General features: G+C 40.0%; 1 protein-coding gene and 1 long non-coding RNA gene across 2 annotated transcripts; both read right to left on the bottom strand.

Moving 5' to 3' along the window:
• Positions 1–1,281: 1,281 nt before the first annotated feature.
• Positions 1,282–21,392, bottom strand: LOC110990232 (semaphorin-2A-like). The gene is made up of 16 exons (XM_087137210.1): positions 21,378–21,392; positions 21,025–21,060; positions 20,122–20,229; positions 19,618–19,720; positions 18,810–18,965; positions 17,783–17,916; positions 17,551–17,668; positions 15,941–15,992; positions 11,275–11,425; positions 8,514–8,727; positions 8,176–8,264; positions 7,719–7,903; positions 6,955–6,986; positions 5,822–6,151; positions 4,913–5,013; positions 1,282–4,257 (listed from the first exon to the last, which is right to left on the bottom strand). The coding sequence occupies exons 5-16, from the start codon at positions 18,934–18,936 to the stop codon at positions 4,207–4,209; spliced, it is 1,584 nt and encodes a 527-aa protein (XP_086993336.1). The 5' UTR covers positions 18,937–18,965; positions 19,618–19,720; positions 20,122–20,229; positions 21,025–21,060; positions 21,378–21,392; the 3' UTR covers positions 1,282–4,206.
• A 6-nt stretch (positions 21,393–21,398) lies between these two features.
• LOC147798989 (uncharacterized) lies at positions 21,399–22,742 on the bottom strand. The gene is made up of 3 exons (XR_015425350.1): positions 22,563–22,742; positions 22,214–22,374; positions 21,399–21,495 (listed from the first exon to the last, which is right to left on the bottom strand). It is a non-coding gene; the product is annotated as an uncharacterized LOC147798989 (long non-coding RNA).
• Between the last annotated feature and the right edge of the window lie 3,362 nt (positions 22,743–26,104).

The following is a 26,104-nucleotide window of genomic DNA, read 5'->3' as shown; positions in this document are numbered from 1 at the left end:
GTGCCAAGCATAGACCTAAGTGCCAGAATTCACGTGAGGTGTAAGTCTCAAGAACAGTCGACAGACAAACGACTAAGCCACGTTAAATCCAAGCGTTGTCTGTCCCAGGAAATTCAGGTACCGAGACCAAAAGAGGGTCACAGTTACTGCCACAACCATCTGTTTTCAATCATACCAAAGACAGCTGCGTGCTGACACTGGATTGGACGACAATGCAGCTACAGTCAAGGAAACCCAGGACATCGAGGTGGAGCAGTAGACCTGACAAAGTTGATAGAGGCAAGCGCCGAGAATTCAAGCAGCACAGGAAGGCAGTGGTGTCGTTTCTGGTTGGCGTCTTTATATCAACGGGGTTGCCTGTTATTTGGTGTCACTCCTTGCGTTCATATGCAAGGATTATGTTTCTCTTCTTGCCTTGGCAGTTGTAAACTATTTGCTGTGATGTAACGCGACTATCAATCCGTTTCTATATGCGTTTCCAGTGGTGCGTTTCCAGTGGAATTTTTTGAGACTACAAATCACAGATTGCGATCGATCATACCGGAATTGAAAACTGTTAGTGAAAACCCATGACTATAAGTCAGAAGAAAAATCAACGTTTCTGGTTTTCACCTGTTCTACAAGCAAAACTCAAAATAATGAATTTCGTGAAATTATTAGCTGTCAAGAAATATATAAGCACTTTTGAAGACTGAAAAAATCTTAAATGTTCTTGAACTCTGCAAGTTTTATTAGGGACCAATTTGATAACTAGCGGTTGATTCGGGATAAATGTATTTTGGCGAGATTTTTAGTGCGCAATGTTCGTTTAGCGATGACTTTTAGTGGTCATGACGTATTAACCCAACCCAATGCACATACGACTTTTTAGCAACTGCGCTGAGTGTGGAACTTTTTATCGACGCACATGACAACAGCATCCGTGTAAATGAAAAATGGTGTAAAACCCAGTAGGCCTAGTTTTTGAAACGTTTGAAAGTAAATAATAGTGACCACCTGTCAGATAGTTTATGAACTTACCATTCGTTTGAAATTAGAATGGATTTAAGTTGTGGGAGATTTTGTTGTCTAATTTGATTGTACTTGATTGAAGGATGTAATTTATGTGAGGCCAGATGCAACCGCGAGTAACAGACAAAATCCTTACAAACAAAATAGTCTGAACGGTCTGACGCGCCAAGGCAGTGGTACTTTCTGGACAACACTTTTGTAACATCTATCCCTTCAGCTGCCAGATAATAGAATTAAATAAAGAATGTGTGAAGCGGTGTTAGACAACTGTACGAGACAATAGATTTCATCTTTTTTAAACGTTTTATGTACAATTATATCCTTTCATAGCTGTAAATGTTTTAGAATAACTAAGATCAAAGTTTAAACATGATTTTCAATGAGAACATTAATGGAAGAATGGTTTTATCTCTGAAGGATTTATTTCCAAAATGAGATGTATCCATCTAAAAACATACAGTCTTTTCGCACTTATGACACATTGAGGAAATGAAGCTTTGTACAATGTGTCTCTGAACTTCTCTCCCACTATGTTGACTCGTTGTGTTTAGCCGTCCAAAAGCTGTAGAACCTGACTGCAGGCAATTGAGAGAGGGTTGCATTCTGAAAGATACGGAAATGACACTTATCGCAATTTGGAAATAAACTCTTTCCATATTCGTGGGACCTTTGTAGCTTAAACTCTATCACAGCAATTTGTGTCTACTGGCGTAATATTGTGCATTTTGGTTTTAGTAATATTACTGATAGATTAGAGAAAAACTTCCATTCTGACAAAAATCACTTGATCACGAATGCATGCCCACAGCTTGGTTTTTGTAACACAAACAAGTTTTACTCTTTGCTTATTCACACCGTAGGTCTAACTCTAATATTGACACACTTCATTGTATTCGAGTGTACCCTGATTTCAAAGGACTTTATTTAAGTGAACACAAATCGACAAGAAATGAGTTAACATTTGAACCTTTTGCCTAGGTTTAAGTTAGATTTCCCTGATATTTATTTACATTAATTATGGAAAGTCCTAGATAAACCGCAAAATGTATTAGCACATCTTTGAATAAGCTTTTGTTTCAAAAATGCGCTTAAATCTAATTCTTCCCTGACCCTCAACCTAGGATGAGCGGAAAATCTTTGTCAATGATTCAAACCTGTTGAATAGCACGGGGTGTTCGTAAGCTTCGCGCACGAATTGTGGAAGTATGCGGCTAACAGGGGGGGGGGGAATTTTCGTAGTAATAGAGGCTTCATGGGTGGTAGAATATTTCAGTCCCGTGAGGAGAAAGGTGACATGTGCGTATCATCTATTGACAAGTGTTGGCGGTACTGGCTTCCATTGAGAGACTTTGAAACGCTATTGGAAGCAAGGGTAGATCCAGACCGATTCTTTTTTTGGAGGGGGGTGCAAAAAGGCAGGCAGTGTCCTCGGTGTACTTTTACATACCTGATCACACCAGTCACAAATACAAGCGATTCACACGAGAGGTTGTCATTGAGAGGGATGCTTTGCGAACACTATAGGATGAATAGTCGACAAAGTCTCACTTGCCAACTGTGCTGTGCGCAGAAAACTTGATTTTTTTTTCCGAATACATGATTATCTTAATTAAAAATTTGGCATTGTGCTAGGTAGTCAAAATAATATTTTGGTGTGTTTCCTCAATTCTTAATTAATCAAATATCCCCAAATTACGTGTGGAGTGTGTTTGTCTGCGTCAAACTCTTGTTGACGCGCCGTGTTGTGAATTGCCTGTATTAAGCAGCTTTCCTGAACGAAATTGCTCTGTCCAAACAAAACAACCTCCCTTAAAGACACTTAATATCTTCACGATGATTAAAACAGAAAACTCTTCGGGGTTTTTTTTGTTTGTTTTGTTTTTGTGGCTATGGCCCCGTTCGCCCCCCCATCTGCCCTTGGATTAGCCTTTTACCCAAGGCGAGCGTGGTTTACCTGTACACACGCACCACGAAAACTACCAGTGCGAGTAGCCAAGCTCGAGTAAAGCTCGAGTATTGCTCGGGGTTCAGAACTAAGTTCACATGCTCAGAGAAAGATGGAACAGAACTAGTAAAACAGACCGACGTGTTTAGCGCCACCAATCATCTCATAGTCTCCCATTTTGGTTGCTAAATTAATACCCTATGCAGACGATATGCATTCTAGCTTGGCGATAGGCGCGCCCATAGATGGCCAAACAACCTTCGTCTCATCTACCTTAATGCAAGAGTTATAACATCTTCTAAGATTATAATGTTACATGCACATGGTCAGTCGAGACATGTGCAATGAGGCCAAGAAGCAAATTAGATTTTCAAACCACTCCGTGAATAAGTGCCATAATTATGAGCGGGACTTCCCTCACCATTTGTGTAACTATACAGACAGTTATGGATACTGATTTACAAGCATATTGCAGTGCAGTCAAAACAACACTTCAAACATAACAAGCCAAATGTGTCAAAATTGTTTATACCATTGAATGGTTGTAACTACTCGACTTTTATCTGTTTGATGTTATGTACATTTCCAAAGAGTAAAAGTGTCAAAATATTTGTCTCAAATCCAACTCGGTATGCGCAATCATACCGTGCATAATCACAGCAATCGAAGCACTGCACACTTACAATTATTACATTCAACTCTTTCTGACTGGTCGGGAACCCATTAAGTGGATATTTTTTTCAAACAGAAAGCCATCACCTGATTCCATGACGTGAGGACGCCGACAGGTTTCCATTTGACATAATTTGTCACTTTTTACATCGGTCTACATATATTTTATTACCAAAATGAAACAACAAACTTATCGTTAACGAATAAACCAAATAAATTGTATTACCATAACTAGCCTTATGATGGGATCTTGAGCAGTTCATAAGTGGGTCCTTTACATATTGGTCAATATAATCTGAGTAATACAATGCCATTCGAAGTACACAGCTTTCTGATCTCTCTGCACACCTATTATGTGCTGCATTACAGGCATAACGAACAATTTCAAACAATGCACACAGGCTACTTCCATTATTTAAGTCATTCAACAAGCTCTGTATAAAAACCAAAAAGCATACAAAATCCAACATCCTGATGAGGACCACACGCATCTTGTTTCATTGACAAGCAAGAAACCTTAACCCAGCAATCGTTGAAATGCACTTCCCTGGGTTACAGAAATCACACATCGCGTCGGATCACGGATGACGTTTGCAAGTCTGCAGATCTTCGACACCACAGGAATTGGCCTACATTGTAATGAATGGAATAAATCAAGTTTGAAAATCTAAACACATTTATTTATTCCTTTTATCTCGTTATGTCTGTTTCAGAATGCTATTGTCAGTAATAACCAGACAGTCAAACGTTGAGCGTTATAATCATCACAAAAGGGTTACAAGATGATGCACTTTTTGGAGAGGGTATTATACGAAGCCCATGGATCAGTACAATGAGCTTCAACAGCAGTCTTAATAAGAGCATACAAAAGCTGTTCGTAAAAATCTGAGGAATCTTCGAAAGTCTCTTTAAATATCGCTTTGCAATGCCAAATCAACATTTAATTTCCTGTCCTGTATAGAGAAAGAAAGATTTGTAAATGTTGATCCAAGTCGCAATTTTCAATAAATCACGTATAACAATTACTCCGCAGGAACTCTTTGGAAAAAGAGGGGTGTGTAATGATTGGCTTGAAATGATATTTGTTTTATTTAAGTAGGATTTAGCCTGAAATGTGGAAAAATTGTTTAAACGTATACAGTCTGAAAAATCCGTAGCCTGTGAAATCACATTGGTCAAGAAAATTTGCCCACCTTCAAACTGAAAAGAAACACAAATGTAAAGACCAAAGACAAACATATTCCACTAAAAGTGTTTACTGCAGCTGAAGGTCGTCAAGTGTACCTGTTTGCGGATCCAGCTGTTTAAGCCAAATTTATACTGCGAAATGTCCCTGTCATAATTCGACAATTTGTCCAGGCACTCCTGGTTCAAGTTTAATTGCGCTGTGGAAAAACATGTAAACACTTCATTATTTCATATTTTGCTTTCACTATGAAATGTAATGGTTCAATGGAAAAGTCAGTAGATTTCAAATTGGTTGTGAAGGGTATATGTGAGTGGCTCTGCAAAAATGGCCCTTGGGCTCTCGTGTGACAAAGTGATGCCTATGGATAGAGAAGAATCTTTAATTTAATCCTTTAATAAGGATTAAATTAATGGATTTTTTTACCTCTGTCCCACATTCTATTCCCGAAATACAGTAAACTTTAGACTTGATCTCTGGCAGGTGTTTGGAATAGTCTGTTACATACAGAGGCATAGCATGACGTAAAGGCCTTTTTTGCAGAGTGGGTCACATAGTAATTTTCGACATCTCCTATTGGACAACCATTTTCGTTATATACTACTCGAAAAAATTTAGGACCACTTTTTCTTAATTTGTAATTCTTTTCCAAGCAATGAGTCTAGTTCTTTCATTTTTTGTTTGTCTACATGGTGAAACTGTTAACAGTGTGTTTCAGGTCATTCAAGACAGTTGTATTTGAGTATTTTCGGTAGTAAAACATCTCATATAAAAGTATACACAAAATAAAAAGTGGTCCTGAACTTTTTTGGGGTAGTATATTTCGCAGGTGGAATAAGTATTCATAGATTATTAAAAATTTGGGGATAAAATTGACTCCTTTTGTCAAGTCAAATACTTGACACTTATAAGACCGAAAGGCAGTTTTGGTCAAAAATTATTCCGCAGTCAATTTGCCCTTGCACACGGGTTCTTCAAACAAAAGGAAAAATACGGAAATAACTTACGGGAGTCATCCACTGTGATAGTGAAATTAATCGCCTTAGTTTCGCCACACTCTACTTCCAAGACCACAGAGCACAAGCAGCTCTCACGCTCCGTAGATGATCCATTGATGTGTAACACTAGAAACTCCCTGCCAGAACTGACGGATCTGCTCTCGGTGTACGGCAAACTGCCGCACGGAGGGCAACGGATTTCATTGCCCATAATGCTAACGTTGTCCTCCTTAGCGGCTTCAGCCATTACGAACAGGTTCAGGGGATGGTTGGGGACATTCAAGCGTCGAACATAGCTGACCTGCCTACTTGGACAATTGTGGATGATGATTTTGTCGTCTGATAGAACAAGAAACGTACAGGTGTATGCACATTTCCGTACTTCAGTGAAGTTCGAATTCATTGGAAAACGAATAGTAAACTTTCTGACGAAATCATCATTATTCATAGTCATTATTGTCATTATCATAGTGCTAAAAAGGTGCTCACCATAGGGTAAACTTTTGCTGCTTAGTTTACTTCTCAATGCAAGACATTCTGCTGACTTTTGCCAGCCACCCTGCGCGCCTTTGTCAGCCAACCTTCAAATGCCATCTATCCCAAAAGCATTTGCCGGCCATCCTGTCTGCTTTTACTGGCCAACCGTCAAGCCTTTGGTGGCAATCCTTCAAGCCTTCGTCAGACCAACCTCCCTGCCTTTGCTAGCCATACTGTTAGCTTTTCCCAGCCAGTCCTATATACTGCCCTATGCTGGCCATCTATCTTACAAGTCTTTGCCAGCCATTTTCCAAACCTCTGCTTGCCATCTTTGTTGTCTATCTAAACTGGTCCTACTGCCCTATTCTGGCCATCCAGCCACCCAGCATTAAGCAATCTTGCAAACCTTTCAGAGCCAGCCTGCCAGTCAACGTCTTTCTATGCTTCCTTCTACCTAAAACCCATTGTACTCTGTAAGCCTTTGCCGACCAGCCTGCCTGCGTCTTCTGCAGACCATACTTCTAGACTATGAAGGCCGTTTTTATAAACTTTTCCGTCGAGCCTATCAGCCTTTAATGGATGTTATCTTGATTTGCCAGTCAGCCCACATAGTCTGTTTGGCTAAACAGCTATACCCTGTGTGGAGAAAGAGCAAAAATACTCACCAGGGGGGCAGATATTTGCCGCATCCTGCAATCTGCAAAGAAAATGAAGCACAAGTTCAACGTTTGTTTCAATTCTGGAAAAAAGGCAAAAAGTTCCTACTTATGAAGGACAGGCAACTCAGCCAGCCCCCCCCCCAAAAAAAGTCAACAACCCTAATTCCGTAGGGTGTGTTAAAACTGTATTCAGGACTGTGAAGGTTTAAACAACACTCACCATTTTAACGGGGGCGCAGCTAAACTTATCCATAAGGAAGTTGATGATCTTGGAATAACAGTGTGGTTCTTGAATCATTTATCAAATAAGGCCTATACCAGGAGTCAGCTTCTTAAAAGGCGGGTGGAACATGCATCGGGACACCTTACAACGGCCTTTATAGAATACTGAATTGAATATGCTACATACATAATGACGTGTGTGAAGGCATCAGGGCGAGAACCGCTGCGTGAACAAACACTCCATTTATTTGCGCTTCACTACCTTGTTCAAATGACGTCACGCTTTGGTACTCCATGGCCGTGTTTGTTTCACACGAATTCGGATTGCGATCAGTAGTCCGTCGTTGGTTTACAGACACCAAAACTCGCCTAACAGATGGTGCGAACCAGCCTTGGGATCACTGATCGGGATCCAGATCGGTGCAAAACAAACAAGGCCCATGTACCTTTGTGAATTCTGGGAGCGTGGGACATCTTGTTCCCCGCACAAGGCCCTCAAGTTCCCCCTCCCCTACAAACTTCACCTCAGTCACTCCACTAGAACTCACCCTTTCCTTAAATGCAAACATACTCCATTCTCCCAGCTGCAGTATGGATCTCCAACACAGTTTGGGCAGGTTGTATTATAGTCTCTGCAATGTTGGAACGGAACTTTGTAAACACCTTGGTGGGTTCCAACGAACACGGCTTGATCAGCATCACTCTTCAGCATGGTCAACACGGCGGCATGGCTCTGTGAAAAAAATGTGACTGGAAAATTTTGCATATGAACTACATAGCCACTAAGACAATTCTCATTTTAAAAAAAAGGTTTATATGGTTGGGGGTGTTTGGGGAAATTTAATCTTTTTTGTGAAGGTAATCTGGTAACTGGTTGGAAATGAGAATAGCTTAGACTTAATAACTGAATAGACTGAAGCGATGTTCGGGTTCATTATGGAACATTACATTATGGAAACCGCATGGTAAGCATAATTTCAAACAGAAGATAATCCAAAGGCTTACTAGTCCTCTTGTGTTTAAGCTAAGCTCCTCCACGACTTTGGCTTCTGATCGGTCCTCGCTCAAAAAAGCCTTTAGCACAGTCCCATTTTCTGTTGAAAATCATCCAAGGACAACAAATAAAGATTAGATTAGGCAAATACTTCAAAACAGGTCATCTTTAAAACAACTTTACCCAAAAGCAAAAGATGGCTTGCCTTTATCAGCTGGATCTTTCTGACATGGGCACAACGCGAAAAATGATTACTAATAATGTCAACCAATTAAACTCCTGAAAATTTGTGTCAAATTAAATGATTCCTAAGTACCGACCAGTGGGGTCAGGAATCGCACGTCCTCACCTGTACCGATGAACATGACATCCGTGTCGTTAATGACGTTTTCATCCACAACGATCTGTGTGAAACGTTCTCCATCTATCATGAGCAGAGGGTTGCTTCTAGCGCCACCTGGGCTCTCATAGTGAAGCTTGTTCGCAGCTGTATCAAACATAAGCTGCATCCTACCAAGTATGGCTGAGTACTCGGCATCGGTATAATTGGTAGTATCTGGGCACTGAATACAATGTCACCGTAAAACAAATACCACAGAAATTAGGAACATGCAATGTAATACAAACTATTACATAGGTCTTTTTGATGGGTCACAAAAAACGACGCCATGCACTAAACGGCACTATCTACGTATTATTTGTAGGAAACATACTGGAGAAGATTCTAACCAGCAATGGGTGATTGGTCATTGAATGTCATGAAATCACGTTTGTTTTAAAAACCGCTTCCTGCCGGGAGGATTTCTCTTAAGCGGGATGAGATGCCGGGACCTTTTCAAGATTTTCCGTTTTCAAAATTCTTCAAAAATTCACGGCTCATTTACTGGACGTTTACACCCACACAAACGACTGTCCGGTGGCTTCATTGAGGCCCCAGTTTCAGCCCTGGCCTGCAGCCCTGTAAAAACGATCCCAGAATTGTGAGGCGTGGCATAATTCCCTTGGTTCGAGTGAATGCCAGTAGCGTCTTTTCATACGCCGCTGGACGAGCGAGCGGCGGCGCTGTGTCGCTCATCCATGGGGCCCAGGAGCACTTTTGTCCGCGGTGCTAATCCGCGGGCGTGCAATGCCCCAAATAGTGGTATACTGTTTTGAAACATTGCTGGATTACCTACGAAAAATAGAAGTCGAAAAATGATGGCAATTCCCAGCAGCAGGTCCTTTGTTCCGAGTACAATCTTTTGTTATACAGCCCAGCTCTTTTGCCCGAAACCCGGCACCCCGGCTCTGTGTATAAACACACGGTGCCCGAAACCGGGCAGCCCGGCGGGAAGAGGCTTTAAAAGATTGAATGTTTATTTCTACTAAAAAGTGTCGATCATTCATTATGAAATAAACATTAATTTAATCCCTTTTAATAGGGTAACTCAGTGTATTTTATTATAAATGACAATACTCTAGGCCTATGTGTTTTAACGTTTCAGCTAAAAGTAATTTCAACTTTACACAATGCAAGCATCAATAAACCCAATCTAATTTCGTTGAAGGGATGAAATGTGTAGAAATATTTTTTTTCTTAAAAATGGATACCTTGTAACCCTCAATGAGCCGGTTTTCTTGGCCTTGTCACAGGCGGGGGAGAATCTGCCCCCCCCCAGATCTCGGCCATATGATGATGTGTTTCAATGAAAATTGGCAGTGCAATAGAGGCATGCATACTAATTATCTGTGTGAAATTATATGTAAATTAATTAAGTTTTGCATAATTATGACTAATTAATTATTCACTCTGCCCTTTGTACAACGTGTGTACAAAGTCAATGGTGTGTACAAAGTCAATGGTTATATACTTCATCCTGCCTCCTGAAACTATTCACTGAGAGAGAACGCCACGTCTAATTTTCATAAATTTGGGATCAAAATGAAGCTAATGCATTGAAAACAAATTTCATAAAGTATTACCACGCAGAAATAAATCCCATAGATGCTATCAGCAAAAATCAATCGGAGGGGCGGATTCTGCCCCCCTCCCCAGCTCTATGAGGGTTAAATATGTGAATACCGTTAACTTTAAAAGTAGTGAACTTTACCCTTGCCTTACACCATGCATGGGAGGGAACTTTGACCCTCGTTTTACAGCATGCATGGGTGAGAACTGTAACCCTCGGTTTACAGCATGCATGGAGTGAACTGTAACCCTCAGGTTACAGCATGCATGGAGTGAACTTTAACCCTCGGTTTACAGCATGCATGGAGTGAACTTTAACCCTCGGTTTACAGCATGCATGGAGTGAACTTTAACCCTCGGTTTACAGCATGCATGGGTGAGAACTGTAACCCTCGGTTTACAGCATGCATGGAGTGAGCTGTAACCCTCAGGTTACAGCATGCATGGAGTGAACTTTAACCCTCGGTTTACAACATGCATGGAGTGAACTTTAACCCTCGGTTTACAGCATACATGGGTGAGAACTGTAACCCTCGGTTTACAGCATGCATGGAGTGAACTTTAACCCTCAGGTTGCAGCATGCATGGAGTGAACTTTAACCCTCGGTTTACAGCATGCATGGAGTGAACTTTAACCCTCGGTTTACAGCATGCATGGAAGTGAACTTTAACCCTCGGTTTACAGCATGCATGGAGTGAACTTTAACCCTCGGTTTACAGCATGCATGGAGTGAACTTTAACCCTCGTTTTACGGCATGCATGGAGTGAACTGTAACCCTCGGTTTACAGCATGCGTGGGAGTGAATTTTAACCCTCGGTTTATGCTTGAAAAAACTCGGAATTTACACTATTCCATAGATTCAATGTTAATGAAGGTTTTATTTAGTTCGCTGGTAAGGAAGGCTGCAACTCCCCCCCCCCTCCCTCGAAGTGACGCCCATGGGACTACTCCTTTTGCTACCGTTATTTGATAAGGAGTTGCAGGTCTTTGGCCACAGTGATTGTTTTCGCTGTTGTATCTCCTTTGCCATCTTGTATGTGATGAAAAAGAAATGGCGTGAATAAATAATATAATAATAATATGGACCACACACTATATTCATTTAAGTCCATACTATTCAGCTTAATTGGATATGAATTATACTCTTATCTGAGGTCAACCTGAACTGGTCTTGGAGTCACAGGGTCTGTGTCCACCTCCCTCCAGAGTTCGCCATCACTAAACTGCGCCCTGAATTTACTCGAACTGAGAAACAGAGCCTCGATTTCATCCAAGCGGTAGGCACAGACTGCAGAACTTGCCACTTCAGACCTATGATTTTGACCCGAAACAATTTTTGAAAAAGAAAAGGCAAACATAAATTACAATCAAAAGACCAGAAATGTTTAGAGTAGAGCGGAGCGAGAAATGATGAGAAGGTTACTGTCCTGTCTTTTAAATAATGGTTTAGTTTCATCAAGGTTTATTCTCTACCAGTGCACATTTCTGCTGAAGGAAGACAGAGCACTCGGTCTTGAATGTTAGCTGTCCGGCTTTCAGAAACCATTAATTCACAAACGACAATTTTTCGTCAGTATGCACATTTGGGGTACAAATGGACCGTCTCACTGCAGGGCAGGGCAGGTTCCGCCTCCTAGTCCCACACTTGGGTTTTAAAGCTGACAAGCACGTAACGACACATATTATCAATGAAAAGGTCCAACTTAAATGAATATAGGTTTGATCACAATGTTACTTTCATTTGAAGTTTAAGACCACACGTCACGTATATGTGTATTGGAAGCCTAGGTGCATTGAGCACGCAGTGGAAAAGGATTACTGGCTGACCTCCCTCGGGGAACTGACGCTACAAGAGGACGGTACGTCTGACTGTCACACATTGGGTGTCAGAATAACCTAACTGCAAAACTTAACTGGAAAAAAATATTGGAGGCTCAGAACCTGAAAAATGTGTTGCGACGATATCGGAGAAAACATCGAGGGGTGGATCAATAAGGCTCAGAGGTGGCGGTATGAGTTATTTCCTTTTATGCTGTCATTAATATTGCAAAAAAATGATTATACCTTTTCACCTTATCCTTTCCTTTAAAGGTAGCCGTAAGTTTTGAACAAAGATTAACTGTCAATTACCTTTCCTGTATTAGCCTAGTCGTTCGGTTTATCTTTACAAAATAGTTTCCTTTGTGTTTTGCTTTGTAGTGTGTTTGTCTTTTTCCCCTTAGTTTGTCTTTAAAGATAATTTCTTTTAGTTCCACGATCCGGTTTTGCTCACCAATGGTTGTTTACTGACCGGGTTCACCTCTTTGCTATATCCTTCACTCCCCCCCAGCGCAAACGTCAACGTTTTCAAACAATTATGCGGCTCAAGAAAAAGAAAGATTACGTTTTTGGTTTGGTCTACCAAAGGCCTTGAATTTAGTCGACAATGTATGTGCTGTACTAACGAAAAGCAGCCATGTCATACAATTAATCTTCACCAAAAGATCACACCTCTTACTTCTTCCAGAACTTCTGACTGAAGTGAAAGGGCTGAGGGACGGGCTGCCAATAGGGCAATTTATTCTTCTGTGCATTTTTAAAAGAATTCAATGGCATGGGCTTCATTTTTGAATTCGCTGGTCTACAATCAGTCAATCACTGAAGGCCTGCATAATACATGTGGTATAGACCCCATAATCCCTTCTAATGGCATTAAACTTCATCAGTGGGTGTCCCCCAGTGTCCATGATGCAAGATATGGGGTGGAGAGCACCCCCCCCCCCTTTGTGTTGGTCATTGTTTGATCGGAATGCCAGGAATTCTTTACAGACATCCGGGGGGGGATGTGTGAGGTAACAACACACTAGAGTGCGTAGAGGGATTGGACATGTGGGGAGTACCCCTCGGCCTCATATCGTGCACGGTATCCCGATGTTTGCAAATAAAGAAACCGCAGAAAAAAAGGTCAGAGTAGGGTCACGATACCCTTTTTCCAGTTTAGTCGGGATACCAGACCCGATGATTCTGACTACCCGACGAATATCAAGGGTCCGGTATCACCCCATGTCACCTGACCAAGACTGCAGAAATTCCTCCAGTTTTCCAGAAATAGCCGAAATATTCTGAAATCGCCCCGTCTATATTCTGTATATTGGGTTAGTATACCGTTCACGTTCGGTTATTCCCGGTTGGTTAGGTGGGCTTGTTGAACGTAAACCGTTAACAAAAGTTACAAACATGGGTGTGTGCGTGGAAGGAATGTCGCTGAACAAGAACTGATCAACTAAAAGAGTTTCAAAAAGGCTTAAGTATGATTTTTAATTTTCGGAGATTTTTTTCAAGTGCGCCTCATTAGGGAAACACTTAGCTGAATTTGAACCACTCGTAAGGGAATGAAATCGAAAACATCCGGGCTTCAACATGTGACCTCTGAACCTTGCGCCATATCTGTCCCCCCCGGGTGATGCCTGACCTAATATTCGCTTTATCAAGGGTTGTCAGGGAATCTTTAGGCAGGGAACCAGACTATCTCCAGTCAAAGGGGGGGCCATAGTCAACAAAGCCTTTGACACCTCCAACACAATGAAACTACTCAGACAGCTGTCTAGACAGCTCAGAGACACGTCAGAGAGACCGAACATTGATATAAGACAGACCCTGGCTTGCCTATGCACTATCTGTGTAAAAACTCCTATATTACCACGTGGCTAATATATTTATGCAGCTAAAGGCTGGCTCAGGCGTAATGTTTACCAGCCAAGGGGAAGTCCCGACCTTAAAGGTGACTAAACTAGGTTGTTCAGTATGGAGAGAGGTATAGGACTAGATGGAAGGTTATTGCATTTAGTGGTCATTTTTTTTTATTTAAAAAAAAATCAAAATGACCGTCAGTTATTGACGGATTTGGCATAAAATAAGGGTCGATACAAAATTGGCTAGACGTATTCAATGTGCAATATTCCTGTTCGTATCTCTGACAACCGTGATGAAGGTAGATTATCCTTAGAGTTGTTTACACGTGTCAAAACGTTGGTTAGAGCTCTCAATAAAAAAGGTTTACCATGATCAATCTTTTTAACCAGTGCCCAATCCCAGATGAATAAATTAGAGGAGGTGAAACCGACAATGAACTTCAAGTTGATGTTGTAGTTTTCACCGAATGATGACTTTGTTTGTTTTGCCGGGTTTAATTAATATGTTTTCAAAACGCTGAGAGAAAAGGCGCGGGGTCGGTGTGCCAGTCTGTGTGAGGTCGCACATCAACACGTGTCATCGATGACATCAACGTGCTAGATGAACCGAAGTGTATTTGGATTGAAGTTCCGTCCTTCTTCACCAATAGGTCAAAGTGATTGTTTAATGTCCGTTACTCACGTCCGTACCTAACTCCTGTGTTCGTTTGTTTGAAGTGCATTTGGCTGCTACGCAGCCCTTCCATATTTCTCTGGATTTGGATTATGTTGTGCCCCTTCTAATCCCCCAGAGGGCCATCTGAAATTGAGATCTGTGCGGTGTTCATCTTACCTGAATCACCTAATCAACAGTTGTTAAAATGTCATCTATTCTGGCAATTGACGTGCCAAACATCCTGATGCTGGCCCATCATGAATGTATGGCCCGTCATGTGGGGAAAAAGATTTGTTGCAGATAAAAGAGTTCCATACTGCGGCCAACGCCATGATTTAGTGATTACCAATCATATTGTTAATAGTTTTTATGATAGACTGGTTCCTCCTTCACCAACAGGCCAAAGTGATCGTATTAGTATTTTGTGGAAACCTAAGAAATTTAATGACGTCTCTAAGTCGTTTAAGGTCCCTTACTCACGTCCATTACCTGACTCCTGTTTTCGGGTCTTGGGTGCATGGCCAGGATTGGAATGAGGTCCTAATTAAGGTGTAAGGGTACACAAGCTAAGGCCAATGCCTTTTATAATTTGCTCGCGCCCGTCATTGGATTCGTTTTCCCCTTCAAACAAACCAACACCTCGTAATCTTTAACAGCTTATTCGTGAACCCCAGCATTTCTTTACAAAATGTCCTCTTTGGTGTAAGCTTACAATTTGGTTAAAAGGGAAATTATAGCTGCCAAAACATCTTACTATGCAAATCGTGTTAGATATTTGAAGCATTCTAACCCTCGCCGGTGGTATCAATTTGTTAAAAAAAGGTTTCTTATTCAAAGTCCTTTGCTTATAAGTTCAAAATGATATGTGAAACACCTACTTGGAAAATCTTTTAACGAACTCAAGTAGAAATTTGTTAACGCTCAGACCACTAAAGCGGTTTGGATTAAGTAATGAGGAGTTACGAGCTATTTATAGTGGTTACGTCAGACCGGTATTGGAGTATACCTATGTATGGCATTCAGGACCGACTGCGAATCAATGCAGGAGTATTGGAAAGGAGCTTGCAGGGTAATATTAGCAAAAACTATCTCTCATATGACTTTGTCCTTAAACAGTCAAATCTCGACCCCTTGCACTTTAGGTGAGAGCTGGACTGCGTCAGTTTTGCCAAGGATCTCCCGAAGAATGATCGTTGTAACTCACAAATACTATCTCCTGTAGTCCTGCTTGAGTTTCTTGTTCCAAGTATAGCGCAATCCCATATTACGTTAACCTTATTAATTCAAATTAATTGTTGCTATTTTTGTTTTTATATACGTTTTCTTTTAGTTCTAGTGTAAATTTAGTTGTTCTACTTATATTTATAAATGTTTTAAGTAAGCGTCACATATTTTACTCAATTTAAAATATGTTATCGTAAATTAGTATAATTTGGCCCGTGGCCTCCACACATAAGTCAATATAAACAATAACAATAATAATAATTACAAATCACTTACGCCCGTGTAGCAAAAACTGCAAATACTATGCCGTTGGAGTGGTAAATGTCTCCTGCGGAAGAACAAATAACAAAACAATACTGTTCTCATTAACGATGTTGTTAAAGATGCTCACTTAATCCAAACGGCCTGAAAAATTTTCTTGTAGTGGTAGCGCTTGAGCGATGACTGGGGAGGAACCTGAGTCTCTGCAGCGTGGAGACTCAGGTTCTCCAGGTAAGGGATGGATTGAACGACACAATAAGATCACCGTTGGATTTTTGCTGACTGCCCAGTGCCCGAACAGGCGCTGGGAAGGGCTGTTGGTCCTGCGCAGATTTTAGTGAAGGAAAGTCACACGGGGTCACAGCTAACGACGTGCAGAGCACGTATAGTGGAGACTTTGCCCGAACCAAAAAATATTAAATAACGCTTGCTAATAGGAAGTGCTAACCTTGCGGTCACAGGTCGTTCATAATAAAGCCAATCACAGCGCAAAGCCATAAGCCCTTCCCAGCGCCCTGTTCGATGAGCGCCCTGTTCGGGCGCTGGGCGATGAGCGAAAGTTGGAGTAAATTATTATTTCCACAACTAGTTGATGGGTCAAAAGAAAAACCCCTAACACCACGGGTTCTAAGTCCCGGAACAATGTTCTGTTGGACCACTGCAGGCCTGAATCCTCAGAACAGACGAAACCTGCGGCTGGGATCTCTCCTGACAAGGTCGCAGCTTCCCTTCATTATAGCGTCAGCCATAGAAGAAGAGCGCGCGGCGCCGGGGGGACACCGCAGGCTCAGCAAAACGAGCTAAACATAAAGGCAAAGGGCTGAGGGCGTGCGTCACTCACGATCATTAAAATGCGGGCAGCTTTCCACATTAATTATATTCCCTTTAGCTATGGAATAAATGTTTCTTAGACTCACATTTTGTGCATCTTCATATTCTTCTTCAATGTATGAAAACTGTTTGAAATCCTTTTGGAGTTATCTGTCCTGAAAGGTGTACTTGTCTGAACATTAACAATTGTCTAAGATCATCCAAACTAGTGAGGCCGCTGTTGATGTGATGTATGTCCGAGAAGGCACTATTCAGTTTACATGTTTTTGTGTTAAAATTATGAACCCTAAATTTGCTGTTTGAAAACATTCTGAGAAAAGGTTGCTGGCTGGCTTATTGTACTGTGAATTGCACAAGAATAAATTGCCAAAGAAACGGACATTGACTGTATTAAATACAAACGATGCCATCACTTTTTTGTCCCCACAAGTCAATGCAATGTTGAGGTTTAGTGTTTCGGCTGACATCACTCCTTTGCTTAGGGTAAGGCGTGCAGTGTCAACAATGTCATTATTATATAAGTACTGGAAAAACACAACTAATTTTAAAATACGAACCATGGCCCCATTTTCTCTTTTGGATCCGCAAAAATGATGTACACATTGGACATATATTTATATGGCAATAAAATCATGCATGTGTAAAAAGATGTCAAGGAAACTGTCAATAGCTGCCTCAGGCGGTTTTGGACAAGGAGTTTTTGCTTCATTTTTCATATTGTACGTACATTCAAATAGAGCATTGCGTTTGATTGTTTTTAAACTGACTGGTTGGAAAGACCACATGAGACTTACGTATTTCGTTGTACAAGTATGGAAACGTTGTACCCGTTGAGCATTCCAGCCGCGCCTTGACAAAGGTTACGATGTCTTTGAGTCCAAAGTCCTGGAATGCTCGCCCCCCTGTATCGTTCTGTTTAGAGAGGAAATAACAATATTCTCTTATGAATTTGAAAGGATGAGAGATGAAAGGAAAGAGGACGAAAGAAGGGATCAGTCAAATAATAACTATCACTGCCGATCCTACCTGGCATACGACTGCAACTCTTGAATACACGGTTTTCCCTTCGACAAACTCGTAAGCAACCTCGCGGTAAAAGAAGTAGACGCGTCCATTGTAGCTAATAGGGTCTCCAACAAACTGTGGACTTGGTCTACCACCTGTTTACGAAAAATATGATCGCAAATGCCAATCTCAAAAGCTGAATAATTTCAAAATGGCCCTTCAAAGCCATCTCCTTGTTAACCATGGCGGGATGTTAAAACTAAACGTACTGAACGTGGTGAACGGTTCGCGTATGTTGGTAATAACGGTCCCAGTAAAGGGCATATCAAAAACAAAAGGGGTGGTGATAAAATTGAGCTAATCCGTGAAATTTCAATTCATGAGTTTCTGAGGTATGTTGCTAACTTTGCAAAGCTAAAATCAACTGTAACTCCAGGCGTGTGTGAAGAAATGCAACTTTTCCAAGTTCTCGAGCCACCTATATTAACTTCCCATTTGCTTTTTTGTAGACAATCTGTGGGTGTGTCGTTTTTCAGGGGGCACAGGCTTTTTGAACGAGCCAAATAACTTCATGACATCCCTCAAGTCAGTAAGTGACGTCACTAAATTAGTTTGGCACTGAATTTGTTTAGTTTGAAATGTTGGTAACTTTGATATTTTTTGCTAAAGGCCAAATGGCACATAGGCAAAAGTGTATTGTCATTCAAGGCTGAATTTTTAGCATTGAGCTATTTTCCACAGCAGAATTTGCCCAAATTTTGCACTTATCCCGATATTTTGTTTTAGTTCTTGACAACGAACAAGGTTTCTGTACAAATAGTTTCTGTAAGCAAAGTCCTGAGTTCACAATTGAGAATGCAAAATTTTCAAACGCATCATAGCAACAACAGACTTCAGTATAAAAAAACCACGGCTTGTTTTTTTTCTTTTTGTCAAAGTGAACTTACAATAGAGTAACCAGGGAGAGATGTCAGATTTGTTTTATTACAGCAAGGTAAAGAAGTTCAAAACATGTCTTTTATTATCAGGCTAACGGAACTACACCTACCATATAATACCCTGACGTCGTCTTTACTCATTAAAGTCACACTTATACTCATCACATTCTGAGAGGAGTCCGATTGCAGCACTGACTTGGAGACTGCTGGTCTTGTTGGATCACCGGCTGTTTCCATCAAATAAGTTCCAACAAATATATCACTACCTGTAATAAATAGATCATAAAGTATTCTGAGCTGATCAGACCTGCGTTTTGACACTTAACAGTTTTCCTGCAGGATGAGTGAAAGGTTCTTTGGACTGTTCGCCCCCTCCGAAGTGCCCTGGGGGTAGCTTACATCAATAAAACACAAGCGTTAATTTTGGACTAACCCAATTATTGTTATATGCACATTGCCACCCAAAAAATGCCACGTTTGGCCTTTTTTTCTGACACACCTGCTGGACATTTACACCGTACAATTAAAAATTTTACTCTAGCTCCTCTGCTCTATTTCTCCTCCTACTTATTTTTTTTCTCCCTTAAACAAAAACGGGCTCTGTGACCGATTTCCGCGTTAGTTTTAATGCAAATATTTTCTTGAACTGCACCATGTAAAACCAATTAACCGAAAACGTAATGTGACAGCTATAATTTGTCTAACTTCAAAAGCAAATTTTCAGTATACTCTCACAAAATAAATATATTTCCACATGCACAATTCATACTTTCCCTGGTTCTATTGGGTCAGGTCTAGTTGGATGTGAGATGGGTACGGGTTGCTTGTACTTGATGGAAGTAAACTTGCTCTTTTATTGAGAAATATAAGCCTTAGAACAGTGCAGAAAAATACTAACTTCGTGCGCAGTTTTCTTACTGTTAGTATTAAGGAGCCAGCCTGTTGAATTCTGAGTGTGGACGAAGGGCACAATACTTTCACCGGAGTTAAACGAAACCACCGACCCATCAATTTTGGAAAGCTGAAAGAAAATAATCTCAATTTTTTAGAAAAGTGTTGGTTTCGTTGCCTGCTGCAAAAGCATAGTCAAATTGAGAAGCCGTCCATAAAATGTCATTCACAATACAATGTGATAATTGAGATTAAACAGGAAAGACGATTTCAGCAACGTGCTACGGCAAAATGATAAGCATATTTTTTTCTACTCAAAATGGATACGGAAATGTTCATATCTACTCTGACACGCACGATTCAAAATCACAATTACTAATAACGACGGCTGAATTTCGAAAGCTCAAAACAAAAAGTTCTTTTTCGAAGCCGTCAATTTAAGCCTATTTTCTGACGATTTATAATATCTCGATTGAATTCATTGATATTCAGTGCAATTGATTTGTTACTGGAATATAAACCAAATCTCACATCTTGACTCCTTTGTTGGCAGTAAGGATCTTCGTTACCGGTTCCACACTCCAGCAAGGTATTGTTCAGTACAGGAAGAGATTGGATCACACGGATGTAATTACTACACTGTTGAAGTTAACAACAGAGTGGCCGACAACATTGTTATAATCTGTGTCATTTGTATACGCCGAACAGGTCGTGTTAAAGGGATTTAGTAAACAATTAGGGGCTCCAAAATAAGGCGCTTAATTATGGCCGTTGCAAAGAAGAGAATCAAAGCTCTTACACAGGGGAATAACGCATTCATCGATATCAAAGTTACCAACTACTAACAGTGACAGGGCTCGATTCCGCAAGGTACTTTTAAGTAAACTGTTTTGTTTTTTCCTGGTTTCATCCTTTCGTTGTTTTTCCCCTCTTTTGTCTTTCTTCTTTTCTCTTCTCTTATTTCTCTGGTTTTTTTTCAAGGGGCAGTTGAGCAGCACACATACCAAGCAGCATCTGCTGATTTGAAATAAAGGATCTTGCTGGTGGTTAAAAGCTCTAAAACATAAAAATCCTAATTAGAAAACCCTGAGTATAAAAATGCCCGAATCCTAAATCTAACTGAAACCATAAGATGCTCGTTTTAGTAAAATAAACGGTCATAAAGTAATACGGAATGAGTACGTATACAGGGCAGTTCGGTGTTCCAAACGTGTATGAATAAAGCGCATAAAGTCATATGTAGCCACAATAAATTGAACAAATTATGTTCATTATTTTCAACAAGGAACAAATTCCTGAAAATGTGCACATTGTACGCGTTTTTTACTTTTCTCATCACGATTTGTACATCTTTAAGGTTGATGAGCCCTATGCCCTGCCGAAATATGGTACTGAGCCAATTTAATCGAAAAATAATTTCCGTACACCACTTACGCCACTGCACGATTCAGTGTCCACAGCACTATCAAGCTGCAAAGGAAACATACATTACCTTGTAATAGACAGTTTCATTGTTCATTATAACGTTGTTTTAACATGATCCTGCAGGTTTGGTGATAATCATTCAGGGTGGGATTGCTGACTAGAAGATGAACCGAGTTATCTCTTGATTTATATCAGTTTAAAAAATTCACAACCTTTAAATGTTATTTAAATTCCAGAACTTTACCCAGATAAAAGCAATGCATGTTTTGTTTTCAAAACTAGAGTCTTATGTTTCTTTGTGTTAGATAATACAAGGATTGAAAACATTCAAACAGACTGTTCGATATTATTGGACTGTTTACCAATGAAAGGTTGGCGGGATTACAAAGAGACGGCCCTCGAATAACGTTAAGGTGCGGTAATATTTGTCGCTGACCATTGAAGAATTTGGTCCCAGTGTCATGTATGAACCAGAGACTTCTGCAAAGATGAAATGTCAAAGTGTTACTTCAAGAATGCCATGAAGTGGGAAATTGTTCCACGGACCTATGTTTCACTCTGACTGTTTTATGTTAAATTCATACCTCTCCTAGAAGAGTGGACATCAATAAGTACAACCGGATTTCACTATAGACTTCTTCAATGAATGGAACACTTTACAAAGAGCTTCTTTAATGAAATTTACGTCATCATAAAAAATGAAATGTCAACTATTACGACGTTTTCATTTTAAATCATCGTTTTGAAAACAAAAGATAATTCTGTTACGCAAATGCATGTCAATACTGGTAGATCATGCGTTTGACAATTTATCCATAATTGTGTGCATTGAACATACATTTCCAAACTGTTCAAAAAGCCACTGCGTTCTGATGTACATGTAACGTTTCTCAAGAATGGCATACATATTGCAGAAGTACATATGAAGAACGTTGCCTTTCTACACTGTCATATGGTGTCAGCCTCCCCCCACCCCTCCCTTTTCAAATGTCCATAGCTGGGTAGGTCATCTCCCCCTTCCCAACAATTTGCTGTCCACCTTCCTCCAATTTCTTGCATTAGGGTAATTAATGTAATGTTGCTAGAAGTTCCCTCGTAACTCTTTTCGAAAAACCTGTTTCCTAAAAACATGTGGCTTCCTTAAAACAAAGCCATTTGTTTGGTTAATTCAGCATAACACTAAAATCAGTGAACGTACCGCCTAAACTGTAGCTTCGCCGGTAGGGTGATCCAACCCTACGCACAACTCGTTCATTCTGTGAGTGGCAAGCAGGCAACGCGACGAGAAGTACGCCGAGTACCAGCCAATATGGAAGGTAAACAAGTGAGGTAGCCATAGTAACAAAATTGACGCCAACACTAGAAAGACAAGAAATTAATAATCTTCATTAAACTGTGCGGTAAAAAGAATATGAAATGAAAAGAATTGGTTTGTATTATTAAGTTTGAGACTAAATAAAAACCCTGTTCAGATTAGAATTTGCCGTTTGTTACTGAAGCATTACTGAATCGACACATATATATTACTAGGCTAAATGTTCACTTACGACTTTCTATAAATTCCTGTACAGGTTGTTGGGCTGATGAACTTCAACTATCACTCAGAAAGCGAGTAAAATCCACTTATGAATTTGATTTCCCTGGGTGTAGCCATACAATATTCACAACCAAACCAACATGTACAACACACGGAAATATGGTCGACAAATACCGGCAATACGTACGATGAAGGTTGTAGATTCCCCAGCAGTACTGACTATTGTGAAGCAGTCACGCGTGAAGCCCACCGCAGATTTTTTGTGTTCCCTAAAGTAGGTAAAAGTTTGCTGCCCAGACTTGGGCTTTAAAGGGGGAAACTCATAACCTCGAAATGACGTCATTGTATGTCATTGCGCATGACTTGGGTATTAAACGTTTGTGACCTTATAGAGGAGTTGCCCTATAACTGCAATGTACCAGAGCGTGAACAAATAAATACCAGCATTCGTAGTTTAAAACAGTAATACGCCTGACTGCACTTCAAATATATTTCACATTGGTGAGAGCTTGTTTTAATTAACGAAGATGTGTTTTCGCCACCTCAACGACACAAGCTGATAAAGTTTGTTAATCATGACTTTTTTCAATTTGATGAATTTCATCATGATATAGGAAAATTGGAATTTAGGTGTCGTCATAATCCTTTTTTAAACGATATTATGACAATTCAGAAAATTTAAACATTCCTGAAGTTTCTAGTCAATTGGCTTTAAAAGTGCTTGATGTAAGGATGAAGTAAGCAGTCGTTACAGTAGTCACTACATGTCCTGCTGATTTATTGAATTTATCTCTGACACGTTTTTCCTTCCTCGGTTGAAATGGGTGTGGCAAGGGAGGATATTGACCACGAATTTAACTTCGGGAAAGTTTTTCATTCGCTTTTTAACACATGTATTACTGTATGCTCATTTATTAAAATCGCGACATTTACGGTAGGAATTCCACAGCCGTTCTGAATGTTTATACGCGAACGTATTATATATACCGTTATTAATTCAAAATCTAAATCATTGGTTTAAGCTGAAGACAAGTTTACCGGACCTGAATACAAAGACGCTAAATATTGATAGGTAAAAGATTAACAAATGATGGTTTTCTCAGAGTTTGGGTCAAGCAATAACCATCGTTTTTCAAGACGCGCCAGTGCTTGAAGGAAAGATTAATTAACCTGCTGTCCGTTAGGTCAGATTTTGAGCTTTGAAGCTTTCAGAGAGGCAAATAGAGAAGTCAAAAACTATCAAGCAAACAAGCAGCCAAAGAGAATCTATCTTGTCGATTCGGATTTTTATGTTTATGATAATGGCATTCCAGTAGACGGCAGTACGGTATACAAGTTGCAAACTAATGTTTTGCATCATTATATTCCGATTACTGGCGCAGAGCGCTGAGTTTTACCTAACGACTTCTTAATAAAACAAACAACAATGATACAAGAATTGGTCACAAGCTAAAACAACGAGATCACAGAATCATAAACGGCAAAAAAATTCATCTTAACGTTTGAGCAGTAGTTTGGTTATCAAAATCTTATACGCTACGAAAATCATAGATAAAAGTCCGAATCTATAAACCGTATTAAATAAATCTTGGTTCTCTTTATTACCTTTTTATTCAGTTCTATTCAAATATAAATTCTTCAACTTCGAAGAACCTTTTTGAGTCTTAATTCATTTCATAAACATTAGCATAATCACAATGTGGTTAAGAAAAAACAGGAGTATACAAATCCATTATTGTCAATATTCACATCATATTTTTACATCGGCATACCATAGGAAAACATTCTCTGTCAAGGCTCTGGTCACGTGAGTACATACACAGTCAATTGGATCCCACAATTGGACACAGTTACATTGGCTTGGTGAGATTTTATTCCTAAAAAGAGTAGCTTGACAGACGTGGCATCACAAAAGTAAACGAATCGATTCGAGCTTACGTTTTCGAGTTACTGGGAGCTCAGGCTCAGACCAAAACCAGCGTTTTAGCCCCAGCACCGGATTAGACGCTCAACGGCAATTTATTACCATAGTGGAGTCTTTAGTGAATTCGGAACCCGACCTCAAACAAAGTATAAACCGATTTCAAGATTCTCTAAAATACACTGAAACGCCTCTAAATTTCATAGTCGCGCCTGGTTTATATTTGGTGCCTTCCGAAATGGACTTACGCATCGGAATATTTGAAGGCTACAATAACAATTTACAAATTGCGACTACAGACATGCAGACGGGTTACGTGCCGAGTTTAAACGCTGACGGTGTTTCAGCTAGCAATTTTGACGAAAAAGAACCTCGTCCAAAAATTTGAAAGCCGGATCCCATTCCAAATGTAAAGCCAATTTTAACTCCTTTTCCAAATGTAAAGCCAATTTTAACTCCTTTTCCAAATGTAAAGCCAATTTTAACTCCTTTTCCAAATGTAAAGCCAATTTTAACTCCTTTTCCAAATGTAAAGCCAATTTTAACTCCTTTTCCAAATGTAAAGCCAATTTTAACTCCTTTTCCAAATGTAAAGCCAATTTTAACTCCTTTTCCAAATGTAAAGCCAATTTTAACTCCTTTTCCAAATGTAAAGCCAATTTTAACTCCTTTTCCAAATGTAAAGCCAATTTTAACTCCTTTTCCAAATGTAAAGCCAATTTTAACTCCTTTTCCAAATGTAAAGCCAATTTTAACTCCTTTTCCAAATGTAAAGCCGATTTTAACTCCTTTTCCAAATAAAAAGCTAATTTTAACACCCACTCTCAGGAAACCGTTAGACATACACAACGAAGAAAAACTATAGGAGCCATCGCCGTTGGTGTGATTGGCTTTATGCTGTATAAAGTTTTTAACTTGAGCGAAAACGTAAAAGGCATGAGAAAAAACCTCTTCAAATTTGAAGAGGGGGATATTTTTTGCCTAAAATTATTTATTAACCTATGTTTTTTGTACAAAAGTCAAAATTAGATAACCCGCCGCTAAAAACAAAGTCCAGACATGATCGGCGATCCAACCGACTACTTTACTTGAAACATTAAAGAGCCAACTTAAAGCTTTCAAGCCCAGTTTTTTCAAAGCATTTACCAAGTCTAACAATTGCCATCGATTATCTTTTTTCCTGTAATTACCGTTTTACCCAATCCCCTATACCGACTTTAGACGGCGGTGCCGGTGTTGGCTTAGGCCCGGGCTCGGGTTCCGGCGCTGGCTCGCCTGCTGCCCTTACTCTGGCAACCACACTAGCTACTATGGTACTGACGCTAACTATCGTAATGCCCTGTTCTCTGAACAACACCCTAATATTTTCGCCCAATGTCAAATCCTTGTCCATTACAGCTTCGATCTTATCTTTAATGCGGTTTATTTGACTTCGAATTTTATCTGTGTCTGTATTTATAAGCTCTAATCTGCGACGTCTTTCAACTTGTAAATCGTCCGATTGTTCCGAAAGTTCCGCCCTTTTGGCATCTGTCGCAGCTTCGTCCAATTCATTTTTAACTTGCTGAATTTTTTCGTTCAACTAATCCAATTCGCCCTGATTAAAACTTAGCGCGCCTTTAGTCGTCTGG

The sequence above is a fragment of the Acanthaster planci genome, linkage group LG05, assembly GCF_054643075.1.
Source record: "Acanthaster planci isolate LZ-2023a linkage group LG05, COTS_SCS, whole genome shotgun sequence".
NCBI classification, from domain to species: domain Eukaryota; kingdom Metazoa; phylum Echinodermata; class Asteroidea; order Valvatida; family Acanthasteridae; genus Acanthaster; species Acanthaster planci.
The sequence above is the reverse complement of the archived record's forward strand: the minus strand, read 5'-3'. Positions and strand labels throughout refer to the sequence as shown.

Coding starts and splice junctions, on each gene's coding strand:
- LOC110990232 (XM_087137210.1), bottom strand. CDS start 18,936: ATGGAAACAGCCGGTGATCCAACAAGACCAGCAGTCTCCAAGTCAGTG. Junction 8,728..11,274: donor TGACTCCAAGACCAGTTCAG/GTTGACCTCAGA, acceptor CATTGTATTCAG/TGCCCAGATACTACCAATTA. Junction 6,987..7,718: donor TGTTTGCATTTAAGGAAAGG/GTGAGTTCTAGT, acceptor TTTTCTTTGCAG/ATTGCAGGATGCGGCAAATA.